Source organism: Delphinus delphis, chromosome 19, assembly GCF_949987515.2.
Source record: "Delphinus delphis chromosome 19, mDelDel1.2, whole genome shotgun sequence".
Taxonomy (NCBI): domain Eukaryota; kingdom Metazoa; phylum Chordata; class Mammalia; order Artiodactyla; family Delphinidae; genus Delphinus; species Delphinus delphis.
In genome coordinates, this window is record NC_082701.1 from 58,680,899 (window position 1) to 58,698,861 (window position 17,963).

The window sequence follows — 17,963 nt, forward strand, 5'->3', positions numbered from 1 at the left end:
GCTGGCGGCGCCTCCGTGAAGCCTCCTCTGGGGGGGTTCGCCCTCTGGGGTGGTTGGGAGCCAGTCTGCACCTACTGGAGGTGAAGGGGAGCCCAGGGCGCTCTAGGCAGTCTGGGGCGGCAGTGCGGGCTCAGGGCGTGTTCATAGCGCACAGGGAGTCTTGGCGGGCGAGATGCACGATGATACACAGAGGCTGGGGCGTCCTGTCCCAAGTGGTAGAGTGGCGTCTGGCACGGTCTGTTGAAGAGAACAAGCAACTGCAGAGAATCACGTTTTTAGATTTTCCAGACGGTTTGTGCAAACCCGTGCTCTGCGCACAGCAGAGTGTGCGCTAGGACGCTTGTCCATCAAGAGGCGCCGCCTGGTGGGCGGGGCGGGGTCCACCTGGCCTCCCGCACACGCCCGGCTTTGTGGACAAGCCTGGGCCCGTGTAGCCTTACGAACTGGCACATGTATTTGCAAAGCAAGTAGAGTGTGAACAAGGGGCACCCGCGGTAGCCAGACCTGTGTCCGCAGGAGCTGCACAGGACCTGCCGCGCCATGCAGCAGCGCGTTGTGGAGCTCATCTCCCGCGTGTGCAACGAGGAGGTCACCGAGGAGCTGCTGCACGTCAACGATGACCTCAACAACGTCTTCCTCCGATACGAGAGGTGGGAGCCGGTGCGGGGGTGGGGGTTGGGGCGTGCAGAGTAGAGGCGGAAAATACTCCTCGGAGATGCTGACCTGTTCCCATGACGGGGAAGTGCTTCTTGTTCTCCTGGGAGCCAGCAGCAGGAACGTGCCGCAGAGTCAGGCGCTGCCCTTCATGAGCCTCGGGCTGGCCCCTGTCACCCCAGCCCAGGAGGGAGGATGGGGCTCGGGGACCCTGCGCTCCTGCACCTGCTCCTTTGAAGATCCTCTGAATCTGAAAAGGATTAAGGGGGAGAAATCTCTATCAGGGAAAAAAAGATTTCCTCTTGCCCATTTTTAAAAAAAGAGAAAGAGAGATTTTCCCTTCCTTTGCCACCGCCAGCATGTGTGGAGCGCGGAAGCAGGCAGGTGTGAGTGCTGGGAGAGACACGCATTTCCGTTCTTCCAAATCATTTTCGGGTTTGAGGTGACAAACGTGCATATTCTTTTGCCTTCCCAGAGCCGTCCCTCAGGGAGAAAGGTGAGTGATCCAGGCAGTGCTCAGCAAGCAGGGAAGTGGCGAGCGGGCTCCCATCCGTGGCTCTGACGGGGCTGCCCCAGAAAGCGCCTTGGCCTGGCCAGCCTTCTGCTCCTAAGGATGAGGCCTGGGCCCCGGGCCGCTGACTCGTGGCCTGATGGCCTGGCATCACGCAGGGTCCGGGTGACAGATGCTCGCGTCTTGGCCTTGGAGGGTGATTTTGCTGGGGTTGCCACAGCTCTGGGCTGTGTCTCAGCTTTGACCACGGTGGCAGCGGTGGGTGGCCCTGTGTCCACCCGACAGATGACGAGCCCTCCACAGGAGGAATGGGGGCCCGTCTGGGGCCCCCTGTGCCACGGGAGCGCAGGAACAGAGCCGGGGGCCTCAACTCCCGGCCCCAGAGCCCCGGGTTCCTGCCCTGCGGTGCCAGGGTCTCCACTGTAAACAGGCTGAGCTTTTCACTTGTTAAACCCGTCTCAGCCCTTTCTGGCACAGGGTGACAGCGATCCAGAGGCAAAGCCCGGGGCCGGCAGCCCTGAGGTGCCCTTCCGGCCAGAGAGCCTTTGCTAAGGCTGATGGTCAGCAAGGGCGTGGGAAGGTGCTCCCGCAGGAGAACCTCAGGGGGGGTCATATTTCTGTCCTTGTCGACCACTGAGGATAAACTGCGTCCCACGGGTGGCCTGACCAGTTGTCCCCCCGGGGATCCCTGCTCACCAGGGGCTGACCCCAGCACATGGGGAGAACAGTGTGGAGCAGGGAATCTCAGCAGATCCCCAGCTGGAGAGGTCTCTTGGCGGCCTCTTAGCCTGTGGCGTCAGGGGCTGCCATGCTGGTCCCCACCTGATAGAGAATGACCTGGGTGCTGGAGAGGAGAGTCTGTCCTCGGCCAGGCTGCGGCCAGCAGGCGGGGGCCCTGGCTCACCGACCCTCCCGCAGCTGCTGGGGCCTGTGCCTGCCCTCCTGCTCCCCAGGCCTGGCCCTGGGCCCCACCCCTTCCCCTAGCAAGTTAGCCCTTCCGCTCGTCACTCCGCCACAGAGCTGTCCAACAGGGAGGGGCTGCTGTTCTCCTCTGGATCTGGGGCGCCCCCAGGGAAGGTGGCTGGCCCTGGGGGTGCTTATGATGGCCTCCTGCATGCGCTAGCCCGCACCTGCAGTGCCCTTGGGGAGGCTGGGAGGCTGATCCCCACTCGGGGGAGCCCCATGCAGCAGCAGGAAGGGCGAAGTTGTGTGTTGGGGGTTGTCCACTCCCTGGCCCCCCAAATGGGCCCGGTGGTTCTCCTTCCCCAGAGCCTGGGTCTCTGCTGGCCTCCCGGCCCACGGGCCCCGGGAGCTTCCCAGGCCAGTGGGCTTCGCGATGCCGTGTCCCGGGCACTCCCTCTCCTTACTCCACTTTCCTTTCCCCATTAGGTTTGAACGATACAGGTCAGGCCGATCCGTTCAAAATGCCAGTAATGGAGTGAGTATTCCTTCAGAATTCTCGCCTTTCTGGAGGCCGGGAAACCTGGGGTCTCCTGGGGTTAAAATATCCGGGCGATGGGAGAGCAAGCTCTGGTGGGTGGGCTCTGAGGAGGTGCCGGCAGGGCACATCCCTGGCGGGAGGGGGCAAAGAAGCCCCTGGGACCTCGCTGTCCCTTAGATGGGGGAGGGGCAGGGGGTAACTCACAACAGCCCACCCGGGACCCTGGGTGGTGCCTGCCAGCTTTCCCCTCGGGGCCGAGCACATGGGCCGGGGCTCAGCCCACCTCCTGCCCAGCAGGTGCTGAGCGAAGTGACAGAGGACAACCTCATCGACCTGGGCCCGGGGTCTCCAGCCGTGGTGAGCCCGACCGTGGGGGGCACGGTGCCCCCGTCTTCCCTCTCCTCCCAGCTTGCGGGCTTGGGTGAGTGTCCCGGAACTGCCTCCCGCCCCCCCCGCCCCCCGCCAGCCTTGTGGGGGACCCGTGGGACAGCGTGTGCCTGAGTCCTGCTGTGCCATTTCAGCTGAAGGCTTGTTCCCTAAACTTAGAGTTTGAACCCAGCTTGGAAAGCAGGGGTGCGAGGTGGTCCAAGGGACTGGAAGCTGTTGGCTTTTTGAAGAAAGGTGGCTGCTGTGTTGTACGTGGCTTATTCTCTATGGCTGGAGTGATTTCCTTCTCAACGTCAACCAGGCCAAGGGTGGCAAATAGGTGTCAGCTGCTTGGGTGCTTGGCGCGTGGGCCCAGGAAGGATGCTGAGCCCACGTCGGGGCTTGGAAGAGTCCATGGCTGATCGGTGACGTCTGCCCTGGGCTTGTCAACAGGAAGGGGTTTGCTCTCCTTGAGCTAGTATCAGTGAGAGTGCGCCATCCTCTGAAACCTAAAACAAAAGATGCCATTTTCTCGCAGTTTGTTCGGTTTAATGTGTGTCCGTGACGCTGGATGCCCACCCGGGCTGGATGAGCCCAGTCTGGGACAGAGGAGGTCACAGTGTTACATTACCACTCAGCACGGCCCTCTCAAAATGCCGTCTTCCACCCTGCGCTCCTGTTTCCTTAGTATTTGTCTTTGTACCTTCGTCTCATTTCGGTTGAATCAAGCTTTCACTCAGTGCCCTGGCAGTTGCTGTAGTGGCTTCTCGATCTCTCATGTATCCGTAGCCACTGTTTCTCTTTCTCTGCCTTCAGTCTACCCAGCATGTGGCCACCAGGCTTAATACCTAAAATTCAGATTGGATTCCGCTGCCCCTGCTTTAAAAAGCTCTAGTGTTTCCCCATCGACTCCTTTGCTGGCGTGTGACCTCTTCAGCAGCCTCGTCTCTCCGCCGGCACCCTTCCCGCGTCACCCCCTCTGCCCGCCGCCCAGCCCCCCTCCCGCTCCTGTAGCAGTTTCCGGTCCCCCGCCCATATCTCCACCTAATTCTGTGCTGCTGTCTGTCCGCCTACTCTGTGTACCCCCTTGAGGCCGGGAACCGCGCCAGAGTCACTGTGGTCCAGTCAGGGTCGAGCTCTGGCCGTGCGCGCGCCTACGAAGTACTTGTCACATGAGTGACCTTGGCCTGTGGCCTCTGTGACCGGCTCCCAGGGGCGCCTTGGTGCGGGCAGGAGCCTGCACGGCCCGCCTGCTCGCCGCTCGCCCTCATTCAGGAGCGACTTGGGGGGCTCAGGGGCTGTCCTCGCTCCCTTCTGCCCCCGCAGGACTTCAGCCCGCCAGGTGACTTCTTCCCAAGGTCAGGCCCACATTTGCTGTCGCCCACCCCTCCTCTGTTCTGTTGCACAGACCTGGGCGCGGAGAGCGTCAGTGGCACCCTGAGCTCGCTCCAGCAGTGTCATCCCCGGGACGGCTTTGACATGTTCGCCCAGACCAGAGGGAGCTCCTCGGCTGAGCAGCGCAAGACGTATGTGGGGACCCTCCCGGGGGCTCTCAGACCCTGGCCTGGGCCCGCGGCCAGCACAAAGGGGCCTTTTATTCACTGGGGTTCGGTTGCCGGGACCTGGCAGTAGACACAGCTGTTGAGTGGAGGCCAGCGCCCTGAGCCGGGCGGCCATGCGGGTTCCTGCCACCTGCTCCCCTGCTCTCCCTGCCCCCGCGCTGCTGCTGCCTCAGAAACTTCATCTGTAGGAGGAGCTGGGGGCACGGGGTGGGGCAGGCAGGCACCGAGTTGGTTCCTCGCCCCTGGGGTGCGAGCAGCGTCTTTCCTGACAGCGGCTTTGGCCAAGATGAGCCCTGTGGAATTAGGGGAGTTGATTCCAAAACACACAGCCCCCTGCATCTCCCTGGAACCTGCTTTGAGCTTTCTGTTCAGCCTTTGACCCCCTCCCCCGGGACCCAGCATCTTGATGCATCCAGCTCTTTGAGTCCCGTACTCAGGACTCAGCCGGTTGACCAGAAGCCCAGGGCCCCAGGCACCTTTTAGCTGCTTTCAAAATGGATACAGCAAAAGAAGTCGGGGAGCAGAAGAAGACAACCCCGCAATGAGTGACAGACCCTCACCCCAGACCGGGAGACCACCTTCCTTGTCAGATGCCACTGAGGCTGCTGCTTTTTTATTAATATTATTATTTTATTTATTTATTTATTTAGGCTGTGTTGGGTCTTCGTTGATGTGCGTGGGCTTTCTCTAGTTGCAGCGAGCGGGGGCTACTCTTCGTTGCGGTGCACGGGTTTCTCGTTGCGGTGCTTCTCTTGCTGTGAAGCACGGGCTCTAGGCGCGCAGGCTCAGTAGCTGTGGCTCGCAGGCTCTAGAGCGCAGGCTCAGTAGTTGTGGCGCACGGGCTTAGTTGCTTCACGGCATGTGGGATCTTCCCGGACCAGGACTCGAACCCATGTTCTCTGCATTGGCAGGAGGATTCTTAACCGCTGCGCCAGCAGGGAAGCCAAGGCCGCTGCTTTTAAAATGAGAATTGTGACCCCTTTGCTTGTATCCAGCCTCTCCCTCTAAGCAGTTCCGGGCCCTCTGGCACCCTGTCCTTGAGCTTTGCAGATGCCTCTAGTGTTACTTAACAGAGGGAAATGGAGGTGGTACAGAGTCCCAGACCCAGAGGGAGCGAGTGGCTGGGCTGTGCTTGAACCCAGGCCTCCTGGCTTCAGCTGCGGCCAGACCACGACCTAAAGCCGAGGCCTCTGAGTATTCGTGAGGAAGGTGCCGAAGATGGAGGGTGATTGCAGGTCACCACCCCCCCGTCCCCTGTGACCACTCTGCTTGTGCTGCTTCGTCCCCAGGGCCACCTACGAGGACCCCCAGGCCGTCGGAGTAATTGCTTCTGCGGTAGACGGTCGGAAACAGAACCCCGAAGTGGTAGGTCTCTCGCCCTGTTTTTCTGCCTGGGGGGAAAGCAGGGCCGTCTGGTAAAGCCAGCTGGAGAGTTAGGCAGAGCTGGCGGCGTGGAGGGCAGACTGGGGTGAGCCATGTCAGCTCCTGAGTGCCCCCCACCCGTGGGGACGCCCATATCTGGACACCCAGGAGGAGACAGGCCCAGAGAGGCAGAGATGTGCGGAGGGCACTCCGCGAGCCACCTTGGGCGGGGCTGCACCCCGGTGGGGTCTGATGGGGAGCCTCTGCTGTCCCCCATGGTGGCTCTAAGCTCTCAGGGCGCAGGGCTCCTGTGGCCAGAGAGGGTCTCTCCCCAAAGGTTGCAGTGCCCTGGGGTGGGCGGCTCTCTGACAGAAGGGAAATGGAGGCCTGGGCCTGTCCCTGCAGGCCTGCCGTCAGAAGGTGGCTGGTGGGGCTGGCTTGGGGAGGGGGCTGGAGTGGGGGAGCAGCGCTGAGGGCAGAGGTGCTCGGAGGTGAAGGAGGGGCTTCTGTGATTTCTGGGAGATCGCAGTGCCCGGAAGGAAAAGGTTTGTGCCTCCATGCTTCTCGTGAGGTGGTTCCCTTCTCGCCTGAGAAATGTGTGTGGCCACGAGCGAATGAATGTGTGTGTGTGTGTGGGGGGTGGCGTTGGGGGGACAGTGGCCCCAGAACAGCCGCCCCCTGGCCCGCCCCATCCCGGGCTACAAAGGGGCAGCGCTCATCTGTCCACTGGAGGGGAGCCTGGCTTCCCAAACACCAGCCCTTGGCCTCCCGCAGCCCCTGTCCAAGTGGCCCAGGCAGGCGGCAGTGCTGAGGCCTGGCGTCCCCAAGAAAGCTCATCGCCTGGTCCCCATGTCCCTCCCGGCTCAGCCAGCTTGTTGAGGGCCGTGCGTCCCTCTGCACCAGCCACCAGGGGGCGCAGAAGAGCCACCCAGGCTGCGGCTCTCAGTGCCCCGCCCCCCGCAGAACCCCTGAGGCCGGGACTGTGCCGTGGCCCAGTGGTCCTGTTGCTGAGGACGGCCCCCACCCCAACTCAGGGCACCAGGGAGCCAGTAAGGCCGGCCCATCCTCCTGGCCCAGCTGGCCAGGCCGGCCCGGTCAGCTCTCCACTCTGCCTCCAGGGCCTGCCCCGCCAAGGCCAGGAGTGCCCTTCTGCCACTGCCTCTGCCAGTGCCCGGGGTCCAAGCACAGGAATGCAGCCAGCTCCCTGCCTTTCACCCCGGGTGCCTGGCCTGCCTCCTGTTTTCAACATTTCCACCTGCAGCAGGCAGGCTGCTCCTCGTGTGCCCTGCTCGATGGGGTGATGCAGGGAGCAGGGTTCGTGTGGGCCGTGTGTGTGTGTGTGTGTGTGTGTGTGTGTGTGTGTGTGTGTGCGCGCGCACGCGCCTGTCTGTGGGTGTGTCTTTGTATCTGTGCACACACACTTATATGCATCTTCAGGCCTGTACTTCGGGTCATGGTGTTCCATATCCTAAACAGTGCTGCCCTGGAAATGAAACCTGGGCCATGGGAGAAATTGAGAACACGGTAACGGAGAAAAAACTGTGTAGCCACACCTTCACGGTACAGCCACACCAGTAGTTCTAACTTTAAATACTTTCATCATTTAGAAAAGGCAATATCCCCAAATTCATCATTCACATTAAGAGTTTGGAAAAAGAACGCCACAGGTAACTGAGGAGGAAAAAGATAATGAAAGTAGAGATGATTGTGCAAAAGCTGGTTCTGTGAAGCCACCCCTCAGTGACCCTGAGAGCCTAGGCGGAGGGCAGCCCCGGCCGGCCTTCTGCGGCCCCAGGGGCGTGGGAACAGGGGTTCAAGTGCGTGTTACCCTCTTGGGGTGCCTGTTACTAAACGCCTCTTCTTTTATCCAGGAGGTAAGGGCATGTTTGGGGGGTGGGCCGCTGGGTCCCAGCTCCTCAGGTGACGGGGCACCAGCTCTGACAGTGGCTTTTCTGTTTCCATGACATGTGCTATTGGCTTCTTTACCACGGGTCTTGCTGTGACTTTCCTTTCTGGGACTTTTCTGTCCTCGGCCCAGAAGAGAGGTAAAGGTGGGGACTCTGACCTGGAGCCCATAGACAGCTGGCTCATAGCCCAAGGAATGGTGAGAGGTCACCAGCCGCGCTGAGCCCCTTGTCCCCCCACCACCACCACCCTCGGCGCTTCCCTCTGTCTTCTCGCGGGTGCCCAGTCTTCCCCTCCTGTCTGTCTCCTTAAGCTGCAGACTTCCAGCCCCAGAAACTCCATCTCTGGTTTTCTGTGGAGGTCCGGGCGTTTGCAGGAGTGAGGGGAGGGCCCTTTCCCTCCTTCTACCGTTTCTGGAGCTCTGGGCAGTATTCACTTTTCCAGGATGAGCACAAGTTACTGTGGCCTCTGCTTGGGAGGGGATGTTTCTGAGAGGACAGGCTCAAAGCATCTGACTGGGCAGAGAACGCCGCCCAGCCTGTGAATGTGGCAGTCTAGGCCGATGGGGTTTCGTCCTGTAATTGTTTGTGCCCACTGTGCCCCCGGAAGGATCTGAGACCTCCTAAAGAAACACAAACGCTACTGGAACGGAATAAGAAGATGTGGGGATCATACACGCAGTCAGCCTCAGGAAGTAGGGTGTCCATGGCTCCAAGACCCGGCAGGATCCCTCCTGCCTCGTGATCAGGTGGCCCCGAGTCTGTGCACAGAGAGGTCACTTGCTGCAGGCTGCCTGCGGTGCAGGGACGATTTCACCTCTGAGACCGGGGTCTGTGCATGGTGGAGCCTGAGCGGGAGACCTAGACACACCAGGAGGAAGCCGAACTGACCCCTTGGGGCCGGGCCAGCCTGGGGCCAGGGGAGGGCTCTTCAGGCTGGGCCAGCATGCCCGAGCCTGCGGGCAGCACAGGGTCACCTGCCTAAGCAAGTGTGACTAGCTCTCGAGGACACGGGCCAAAGGGCTGTCAGAGCCGGGGGCCAGGGTGTCTGCCCGCCCAGCTGGGAGCTGGCGACCCAGCACAGCCGCACTCGGGGGGCCGTCTCCCTCCACCTGCCGGCAGCCCGTCCTGCTTGCTGCACCAGACCCCAAGGCCGTTCTTAGGGACGTGGGCTAGCCCGGCCCCTTGTTTGCTTCTGTGGGGACAAGCAGGGGCTCTGGCCCACACGTGCGGGTGGCCTTAGAGCAGCACTCCTGGAGACCACGTCCACTCCACTGTCCAAATTGGGAGGATCCAGCTGTGTGTCCTTGTGCCTATTAGTCCTGCAAAACATGATACTGCCCACACAGCCGCCCCGCGTGCGGCTTGGTAGCCGGTGGTGGCACCCACCCCTGCCCGGCCCCACCGAGAGCTCCAGTCTCCGACTTCAGAAACAAGCCCGACTAACAGCTAACCCTGTGTCTCACCTGCCCGACTGCAGTGTTTTGTTTTGTTTTCTTTTAAACAGCGTATATTAATTGCTTTGCCTCATTTCCCATAGCATAGAAACCCTGAGTCTTTCCAAACCTGCCAAGTACAAATTCTTTACTTGGAAACTTTTTGTACTATTGAGCGAGACCAAAGGGCCTGTAGACTGAGCCTCAGGTTGGGGAGGCGGCAGGAGGACTGTCGGGGGCAAGAGCCCCTGCAAGCATTGCGCCCGAGCGCAGCCCTTGGTCCGGCCGCGTTGGAAGTGGTGCTGGTTTCCTTGCGGGGAGGCGTGTCGGGCATCCAGGTCCAGCACCAGGCCCGTTACCGTGGAGGAGAGCCCCAAGAACCTTCTCGAGCAGCCTGCCCGGGGACGGCGGTGCTCTTGCCTCTCCCGGCGGCGGTCGGAGGCCTGTCACCCACACGCAGGGTGCAGCCAGGATAGGTGAAAGAGTAGGAGTCGCAGCAGGAACCCAAAGAGATTAGGGAAAAGTCTGCCGCTGCCCAGGCCCAGGCTTGGGGCGGGGCCCCCTACGCAGACCGGGCAGTGCCTTTCCCCTTTGAGCCGGTGACCCTCCCGCCCACACGCAGGGCTGCCCGTCTGAGCCCAGGCTGGCCCACCCCTGCCACGTCCACGGCTGCCCTCCGCATCCAGCGCCTCAGCCAGCCAGCCCCGTCCGGCCGTCCTCGGAGCTAGGGAGTTTGGGCGGCCGGTCTGTATCCAAGGGTGTACCCACACGCGCTCCCTTTATTTTTTTCTCGTTGCATCTGTTTCCCTTTCTGTCTCCTTCCTCCAACTCACACTCTGGCAGCCCCCTTGCCCGGGAGGTGCTCACCCCAGGGCGTGTGAGAGCCCAGGTCGCTCAGGGTGAGAACGCTGAGGCCTCTCTGGCCTGGGGATGTGCCCGCAGCTGGAGCGGTGACAGAGCAGCTCCTGTTTGCAGGGCAGCGCAAGTGTCTACTGTGTCTGAAGCACCTGGTTTTGGGGCAGCTTTGCCGCGCTCCTGGCGCCGTGCTCCCCCATCGATTCCCAGGCAGGCGGCTCGTGAGCCCAGGCTGCATCCAGCCTGGCAGGGCGGCCCATCCCCCCGTCACGTGAGCTATCCTGTCACCCACACCCGACTCCACGTGATGCATGCCCTCGGCCAGCGCCTCTCAGTCAGGGCTCAGGCCCCACGGCTCCGGCATCCCTGGGTTTCTGAGTTAGAAACGGAAGCACCCGACTAGAACTGAAGGGCTCTGGGGTCGTGAGTGGCGGAAGACGTCGCCCCATTTCACAGACGAGGCTGAGGCCCCAGACCTGGGGCTTCTTGGGGCCCCGGAGGTGGGGAGCTCCTGGAAGGGAGCAAGTCCACCCCTGACTTGTGGGTGGCAGGCTTGTTTTGAGGGGTGAGGAGCTTCTCATGTGTCAGTGTTTATTTTCTGAGCGTGCTGGCTCTCAAGATCGGTCCAGAGGAGAAAACTGAGGCACTATCCCTGCCCCCGAGGGACCAATTCTGAACAGTAACAAAAAAGTTACGAGCAAAACCTGAAGGCCTAAGGCGCATGACAACTTAGTGTCTTTTTTCAAGCTTTGCGACCGGAGGAATCCCCACTCCTCCTGGGCGGGCCGAGGCTGGTGGGTTGGCGGGTTTCTCCCTGGAGACACACTGACTTCCCACGCTTGGTCCTGGGGATTTGGCGGTGTGGCACGAGTCCTCCCTGAGGCTGGGCGTCCTGGCTTAGAAGCATCATGATAATGAAAATTGGCATCTCCTGTCATGGGAACGTGTCGGGCAGAAGCCCCGTCAGCAGGCGTAAGACTGGCCGGTCGCACCCTGGACGCCGCTGGTCCCTGCTCCGTGGGGAGGGAAGTCGGCTCCAGGTGCTGCCAGCAGCCCCTTGGCGTCCTGCCCGGAGGGAGGACCATGTGTTCCTTGTCACCATGAGTCATTTCAGGGTGGTTTGAACTCCTTGGTATTTTTTCATTTCAACATTCTTAAGTCCCCAGTAGGTCAAAGAAATTAAATGGCAACATAGGCAGAATCTCCCTCATCTGATCGAGGTTGGCCTGAGCCGCTCTGAGACACATGTGGAAGCCAGAGGAGGGTCTGCCGGCCCAGCTGTGTGACGTTGGGGTGAACCCAGCTACAGACACAGTGCCCGCAGTTTTTCTAGAAATAGCGAGCTTGTGAGTGAGTTCTAGGAGGTACCTCCCAGACCCAGCCAAGGTGAGGATGCAGGTCACCTCGGTCAAGGACCATCCTCTCGTTTATCTAGTCTGGGAGCCAACATTTCATTAACGTGGCTTCGAAGGGGTTAAAGGTTCCTTTTCCTTCTTATCATACGATCATTTGATTATGTCTGACAGCAGCTTAAGTATTTCTAGCCAGATAGATTTTCAGGCCCTTGGCATGGGTGGCCCAGGCGTGGACAGGGCCCAGGCACCAGAGGGGTGCCCTCCTTTGCTCGGGACCCTGGTCCCCCTTCCCAACCGCTCCCCTGCTCCCCCCGTTCCCCCCCCCCGACTCCCCTGCTTTCAGTTGCACTTCTTTTCTTTGTTGCTGGGGCCACAGACAGCCATTGGAAGCTGGGAGGGAAGGGTGAGATGGGAGGAGGCTGCGGCATTCAGGCCGCTTCCTGATTTTTCCACCAAAGGGACACAAAGACAACCAAAGCCTGCGGTCCCTTTTGTCATCAAAGCCCTTGCTTTGGCCTGTGTCTGCTGGTGGAGGAATGTGCCGGGCTGCTGTGGGCCAGGCCACACCCAGGCCTGGGTGCCCTTCCCACTCAGAAATGCCCCAGGACACCATCCTTTCAGTGAGCGAGCCTGGACCACCTGCCCCCTGCCCCGCCCTGGGCGGACGGCCACATGGCCTCCCCGTCCTGTCGGGGCCGGGACTGTCGCAGGCGGAGGGGCTCCACACCGGCCTGCAGGCCGGCGCCCCAGGGCTGACAGGCAGACACGCTAGTCAAAAAGTTATCCACTGAAGAACGCGTACTGCGCCTCCCTCCCCACCGCGTCCCGTCCCGTCCCGTCCCGTCGCTAGCCCTGCTTCCTAGAGCTGCTGCTTCCCTCACCTGCCGTTTCCCACGTGGCTGCCTGCGTGCCCGCCCGCCTGCTGCGCCAACGTGTTCTGCTCTGTGTACGTCTGGCTCCGTCGGGCTGCTTGGGTTGACGTGTCCGCTGTTCTGTCTCCCCTGCCTGGCCGCGGGCTGCCTGGCCGCTGCCTGCCGCTTCCATAGATCCCCGTGGTGCAGCCGTCTGTCATGGACGACATTGAGGTGTGGCTCAGGACCGACCTGGTGAGACTCGACTTTTCTATCTCGTGTGGGGAGTGGCGAGGCCCAGGCGCCTCTGAGGACAGGAGGCCTGGGGGCCGGCGCGGGGCCGCTCCCTGGGGAGGTGGAGGAGGGGAGGCTGGGCAGGCGCCCCCCGGGGTCCGCACCTGCTCGGTGGGCCACGCCGCCCCCAAGACGCACACTGACTTTTCCCAGTTACTGCGGTTTTAGGTGTGTGTGTGCTTGGGTTCTTTTGGTTTGGGGTTTTTGTATGCTTTTTAATTTATATTTTTATTTATTTATTTTTTGATTTTCATTTTTTTCTTTTAATTGTGAAATATACCCAGAGACATTTTTTTCTTTTAATTGTGAAATTTACACAGACATGAGTTGGTGTTTGTTTTTTAATTCACTCTCATCCCCCTTCCCCAGCATCTCCTGGTATCTTGGATTTAATGGTTCCAGGGACCATTGTCTTTATCCCCAGAGATGGGCAGGAAGGTTAGGACATCGTGCAGCTGGCAAGGGCAGCCGGTCCGAGAGGGGAGGGCTGTGATGGCTGGTCCCCCGCTGCCCCCGCCAAGCACTCTCACCACCACCCCCAGCCCCCCACCCCCGGGGCTGGTGAAGAAATGCACCCTGGGAGGGGAGGTGTTTGTCCATGGTCATGGCTGGTGGGACTCTCCCCATGACCTGAGGACAACTCGTCCTTGCTTCTCGCTGCCTCCCCTCAGGACACCCCCCCACCTAGGACGGCAGACCTCAGCCCCCAGGACGGGCCTCCTGCCGCTCCGGGCCAGCCCCCAACCCCCCCACCAAAGCCGGGCTTCCCGGAGACTCGGGTGCCATGCCAGGGGAGGAGGGGCCCCCCCATTACGCCTTTCCTAGGGAATGCCCGGAAAGCAACAGCTCCCATCGCAGAGCAGGCAGGCCGGGGCCCCCACCTCACGGGGGGCACCCGCGCTCGAGGGCCAGGGACCTCCCAGCCAGCCGCGCAGCAGGTCAGGGGCAGAGCCAGGAAGGAAGCCCGGGCCGTGTCTGCTTCCCCATCACTGTGCAGAGTTCCCAGTGGCCCCCACGTTCCGCACAGAATTGACCCCCCAGAGCCTCCCCAGTGACAGCATCGGGGCGCAGGAGGACGCTGCCAGAGCGCCGCAGGGTCCGGCCCCGTGCTTCCAGGCCTCACGCGGTTCCCAGCTGCTGGCGTGGCCGTGACCTCCCAGCGCCCTGTGGCTGCCCGCGAGGGGACGCCCAGCGGAGGAGCGCCCGGGGCCCTGGCTGCCTGAGGCGCAGCCTCCTCCTGGCCGCCCTGCAGGCCTGCCCCGCGGCTCAGCCGGAGAACGAACCTGCACCTTTTAGAATTTTTGCTTTCTGACCCTTCTGGGGGATCAAAACCTAGAACCTACTATTTTTGTTTTTACCTTTTAAAAACAAAGTTTCTGCGTCTCTGATTAAGACGAGAGCAGTGCTTTGCTCTTACAGAACTTGGGGGGACGGGAAGTAGGAAGTTTTGCTCGGGTGCCGCCCTGGGGTGGCCGAGGGCGGGGACCGGCAGCAGGGTGGGCGGGTCCTAATGCCCTCTCTCTGCTCTCCCACAGAAGGGCGACGACCTGGAGGAGGGCGTCACGAGTGAAGGTAGGCCTGCCCCCCACAACCCGCTGCTGCTGTGTCCGCCCCAGGCTCTGGGAGCCCCCCCCGCGCCCTCCGCCATGCCGCCTGGGCGGGCCTCCCCCGCGGGCTCCTGGGCTGTGTCCCACCCAGGCCTTGTGCTGATGAGGGAGGTGCTGCAGCTGGTGAACAGTAGGCACAGTTGCCTGCACTGCTGACCAGTTTGCCCCCGCCAGATGCTCAGTGCAGCTGAAGCAAGACACATGCCATGCAGTCAGCAGGGCACGCAGGGAACCCCTGGGCCTGGCACCCTGTGGCCGCACAGCTGGGCCCCTCTGCAGGCACAGAGCCCTGCTTGGTGGGTGTGGGGGGGGGTTCCCTGCCAAGTTCAAGGAGGAACTCTCCCCTCCAGCTCCCCCTGCCCTGCCTTCTATGCTGATCTGCATGATGGAAAAGCTCCAAGTCAGTGGTGGGGCAGGAATCCTAACTGGCACCCCCCAGCCCCCCACGCCCCCACCCCGCCGGCTTGTGGCAGGCTTCCCGCTTGCCCTGGTGATGGCGGAGGAGGAAAGGGGGCGGTGCTCTGTGGGGAGCAGGTGGGCGTGGCTGTTGGAGCCTCAATACAGCTGAGCCCTTACCAGTCCCGGCCGGCCTTGTTTTGTGTTGTAGAGTTCGATAAATTCCTTGAAGAAAGGGCCAAAGCTGCCGAAATGGTTCCCAACCTCCCCTCTCCCCCAGCGGAGGCTCCGGCCCCGGCCTCAAATCCCTCCAGCCGGAAGAAGCCGGAGCAGTCGGAGGACGCCCTCTTTGCCCTGTGAGCTATCCTGTGGTTGGGCCCCCCCACGGCAGGTCACCTCTAGCTCCCCCCATCCACACCAGGCACTGGCCACTCTTCCCATCCCCAGCCCTCACCTGGTCCTGCGCTGCTGTGTCTCCATGGAAACGCCACTGTGTTTGCTCCCAGGCCTCCCGCTAGTCAGGACCAGCTTTAGCCACCCTCTCTGTGGGCGGCGGGACAGCGTTGCTGTAGCCACAGCCCCTCAACTTCTGCTCTTCCTGCCCACCAGCTCCCTCTGCCTGTTCCTTCCCAGGAAGAGCCCACAGCTGGTCCAGCACCGGGCAGGGCAGTCCCTTTGGGTCTGGTCCTGAGCGGTTCCTCTGGTCACCTGCACACAGAGAAGGGGCTCAGGCCCCAGCCCCTTGCCCGGCGTGCCCCTGCCCAGCTCAGCGGGCCTCTCCTGCCCTCCCGTGACCCCCTGTGCCCCAGAGAGGGCAGGTCTGCACCTGCGGGCTTGGTCGCCCTCCTGGACCGTTGCTGCCTGATGAGTGTCGGCACCTTAGAAGGCTCTGTGGATGCCCACGGGTGGTGTCTCTCACCCGCCATCTGCTTGACCCTTTCTTCATACTCAGCTGCTCGCCCAGACCCACGTCCAAGCTGGCTCAGCAGCCGAGCCTGGGACCAAGGGCTCCCCCGCAGGCCTGCATGCTCCTGGTGTGGGCAGAGCCATGGGCTGTCAGGAGGGCAGCTCGCAGCCCTGGCCGGTCAGCTCTTGCAGAGATAACTCTACTGTCTCCAAGCTGCCCCTGTGCACCACGGGCCCTGTGGCCGCCCCACCTGTGGGGGGGCCTGCACAGTGCGGGCTGGCTCTGGCCAGCTGGGGAGAGCTCTGCACGTTGGTGAATGTGCTTCGGCCTGGTCTGCGGCAGCCTCCACGCCTCCGCCTCCAGGGCCCAGCAGCAGGCGGTGTTGCACCCCAGGCGAGATCCCAGTGGCCGAAGGCCCCTGCACTCTACTGGGCGGGGCCTCAGCCTCCCCTGCAGACTGTCCTGAAGCCTGACCTCCTCCCACCCCAGACCCGGCGCCCAACCAACCTAGGAGGGGCTGGTGACACCCACTCCTGTCTTGGGTCCTTGCTGGTATCTCGGGCCATGAGCAGGGCACTAGCCGCTCGGCCCAAGCCCGGTCCAGCCTGAGCCGCCCTGTGCTGTGGCCCAGAAGAGCGAACACACTGCTGCCGCGGCTTCCACCAGCCTGTGAGCCCTGGTCCAGATCAGCGTTCCAGCACGCGCGGCCTGGGCGTCGGGGCAAGGCCTTGCAGGGCCACCTGGTGGGCCTGGCCCGCGGTGTGGTCAGCCCTTCCCACCTGGCAGCCCAAGCAGGGAGAAGAGGCTGGGCCTGACACAGGCTGGGATCAGTGCCGCCGTGGGCTCCAGCGGGAGCGTTTAGGACGGGGCTGGAGGGCTGTGCGGGGCACCAGCAGGAGCAGGTGTGGGGGAAAGCGGGGTGCTGCCCGTCTGGGACCCACACCCAGCCTGGCACCCTCACCCAGCTTGGCACCCTGCAGCTTCCTCTGGAGAGGAGGCCTGGGATCCGGCTGGGGCTGTCACACTCCAGTTCCTCAGAGGGCTCTCAGGAAGTCCCCACCACAGAGCTGGGCCAGCCTGCCTGCACCCCGCCCAGCCCCGACCCTCAGACAGCTGCACCCCTCTCCCCGGCGTTTCCAAGGGCGAGGCCCCGAGGCCGGCGTGGATGCTGAGCGTGTGAAGTTGGCCGACTTGAGCTGCACAGAAGGTGGCTGGGTGGCCTGGTTGTCCCTGGCGACCCTAGCTGGTATCCCCGGGCCTTGGGCGCAGCCTGGGGAGCGTGTCTGTGTGGGGGCGGGGGACAGTGGGCCTCGGGTGGCCAGTCCAACGGGAGCTGCAGCAGCCAGGCCCAGCGTCCGCTGAGGGAGGAGCCGGCCTTCCACCCGGCGAAGCAGGGAGCCCAGGGGTCTCCCGATGGAGGGTGAAGTGGAGACGTACCTGCCCAGGGAGGCCCCGCAAAGCCGCCCCCCAGCCCCAGCTGCTCAGCCAGGCACAGCTGAGAGAGGTGGGGCCGCCGGGGCGGCGGGTGGTGGTGGCCTCGCTGGCCGTCCCAGCTGGAGCTGACACTCTGCTCGCCCATCAGGTCGCAGCAGCCTGCCCCAGCCGTAGGCCGGCCTGGGAAGCAGGTGCCGGGGCGGTGCTGCTCTACCCTTCCTGTCCTGAGCCCTAGGCGCCCTGGGCCCCTCCCACTGGCTCCCTTCCGCCTGGGGGGCACGGCGCTCGGGAAGGGAAGCTGGCCAGAGCCTTCCGCCCTGGGGAGTGGGACCCCCCGAGCCAGCAGCCTCTCCACCAGTGTTAGACATCACAGATACAGTATGTACTTAATTACACTACATTATTGCTGGGATTCCTTATAAGCACTAATTATACCTGATTATAGGTTAAAATATTTATTTTGTCAAGATATTTTCTTGGGGATGTGTGTAACCTTTTCTGTGTTGTGTGCTGAGATGTGAAAACTAACCCTCTGCTCCTGCCTTTCTGGCCAGTGGGCAGCAGCTAATGGCACTAAGTGCAGTGCGACCCGGGCACCGGCGGGCCTTTGGCCAGCCTGCCCCAGAGCGGCCTCTGCCCGGGACCCCCAGGCACCGTGCAGGCCGACCGGCCCAGGGGACACGTGAGCAACTGGCTTATCAGCACGCGCGGGACAAGGGCCGCAGAGCTGCAGCGGCTCGTTGCTGGCCGGGCCAGAGGGCAAGGTGGCCGTCTGTCCTCCTGTCTCTCTGTCAGCCCCCTCAGTGTGAGCGACCGTGCTGTCTGCCCTGGGCCACGCTGCCTTGGCTCGCTGCCCTCCCCCTCCTCACCCAGGGTCCAGGGCAAGGGGCCTGGGGAGGCGTGAGGCCTGGGCCTTCCCTCAAGGCCCCAGTGGGGAGAGGGGCCGGTGGCAGCAGGCGCCCAGACTCGGCTCTTCCCGTCCCTTCCTGCTGCCACAGCCCCGCTTGCCTCTGCACGCTTCTAACTCA

The 17,963-nt window shown here is 62.5% G+C and overlaps 1 protein-coding gene across 7 annotated transcripts in view; it reads left to right on the top strand.

The window, feature by feature from the left end:
- The window catches only part of TOM1L2 (target of myb1 like 2 membrane trafficking protein), an 82,668-nt gene extending 64,705 nt beyond the window's left edge, over positions 1-17,963 (top strand). The window contains exons 8-16 of one of the 7 annotated variants that reach the window (XM_059997732.1): positions 517-650; positions 2,555-2,603; positions 2,904-3,027; positions 4,381-4,498; positions 5,824-5,896; positions 7,911-8,000; positions 12,493-12,552; positions 14,127-14,163; positions 14,806-17,963. In XM_059997732.1, coding sequence (XP_059853715.1) covers positions 517-650; positions 2,555-2,603; positions 2,904-3,027; positions 4,381-4,498; positions 5,824-5,896; positions 7,911-8,000; positions 12,493-12,552; positions 14,127-14,163; positions 14,806-14,954 — 834 coding nt within the window. In that variant the 3' untranslated portion in view covers positions 14,955-17,963. Of the gene's footprint in view, positions 1-516; positions 651-2,554; positions 2,604-2,900; positions 3,028-4,380; positions 4,499-5,823; positions 5,900-7,910; positions 8,001-12,492; positions 13,554-14,126; positions 14,164-14,805 lie in introns of those variants that run through there. The other 6 variants (XM_059997728.1, XM_059997729.1, XM_059997730.1 and 3 more) reach the window with 6 other exon arrangements.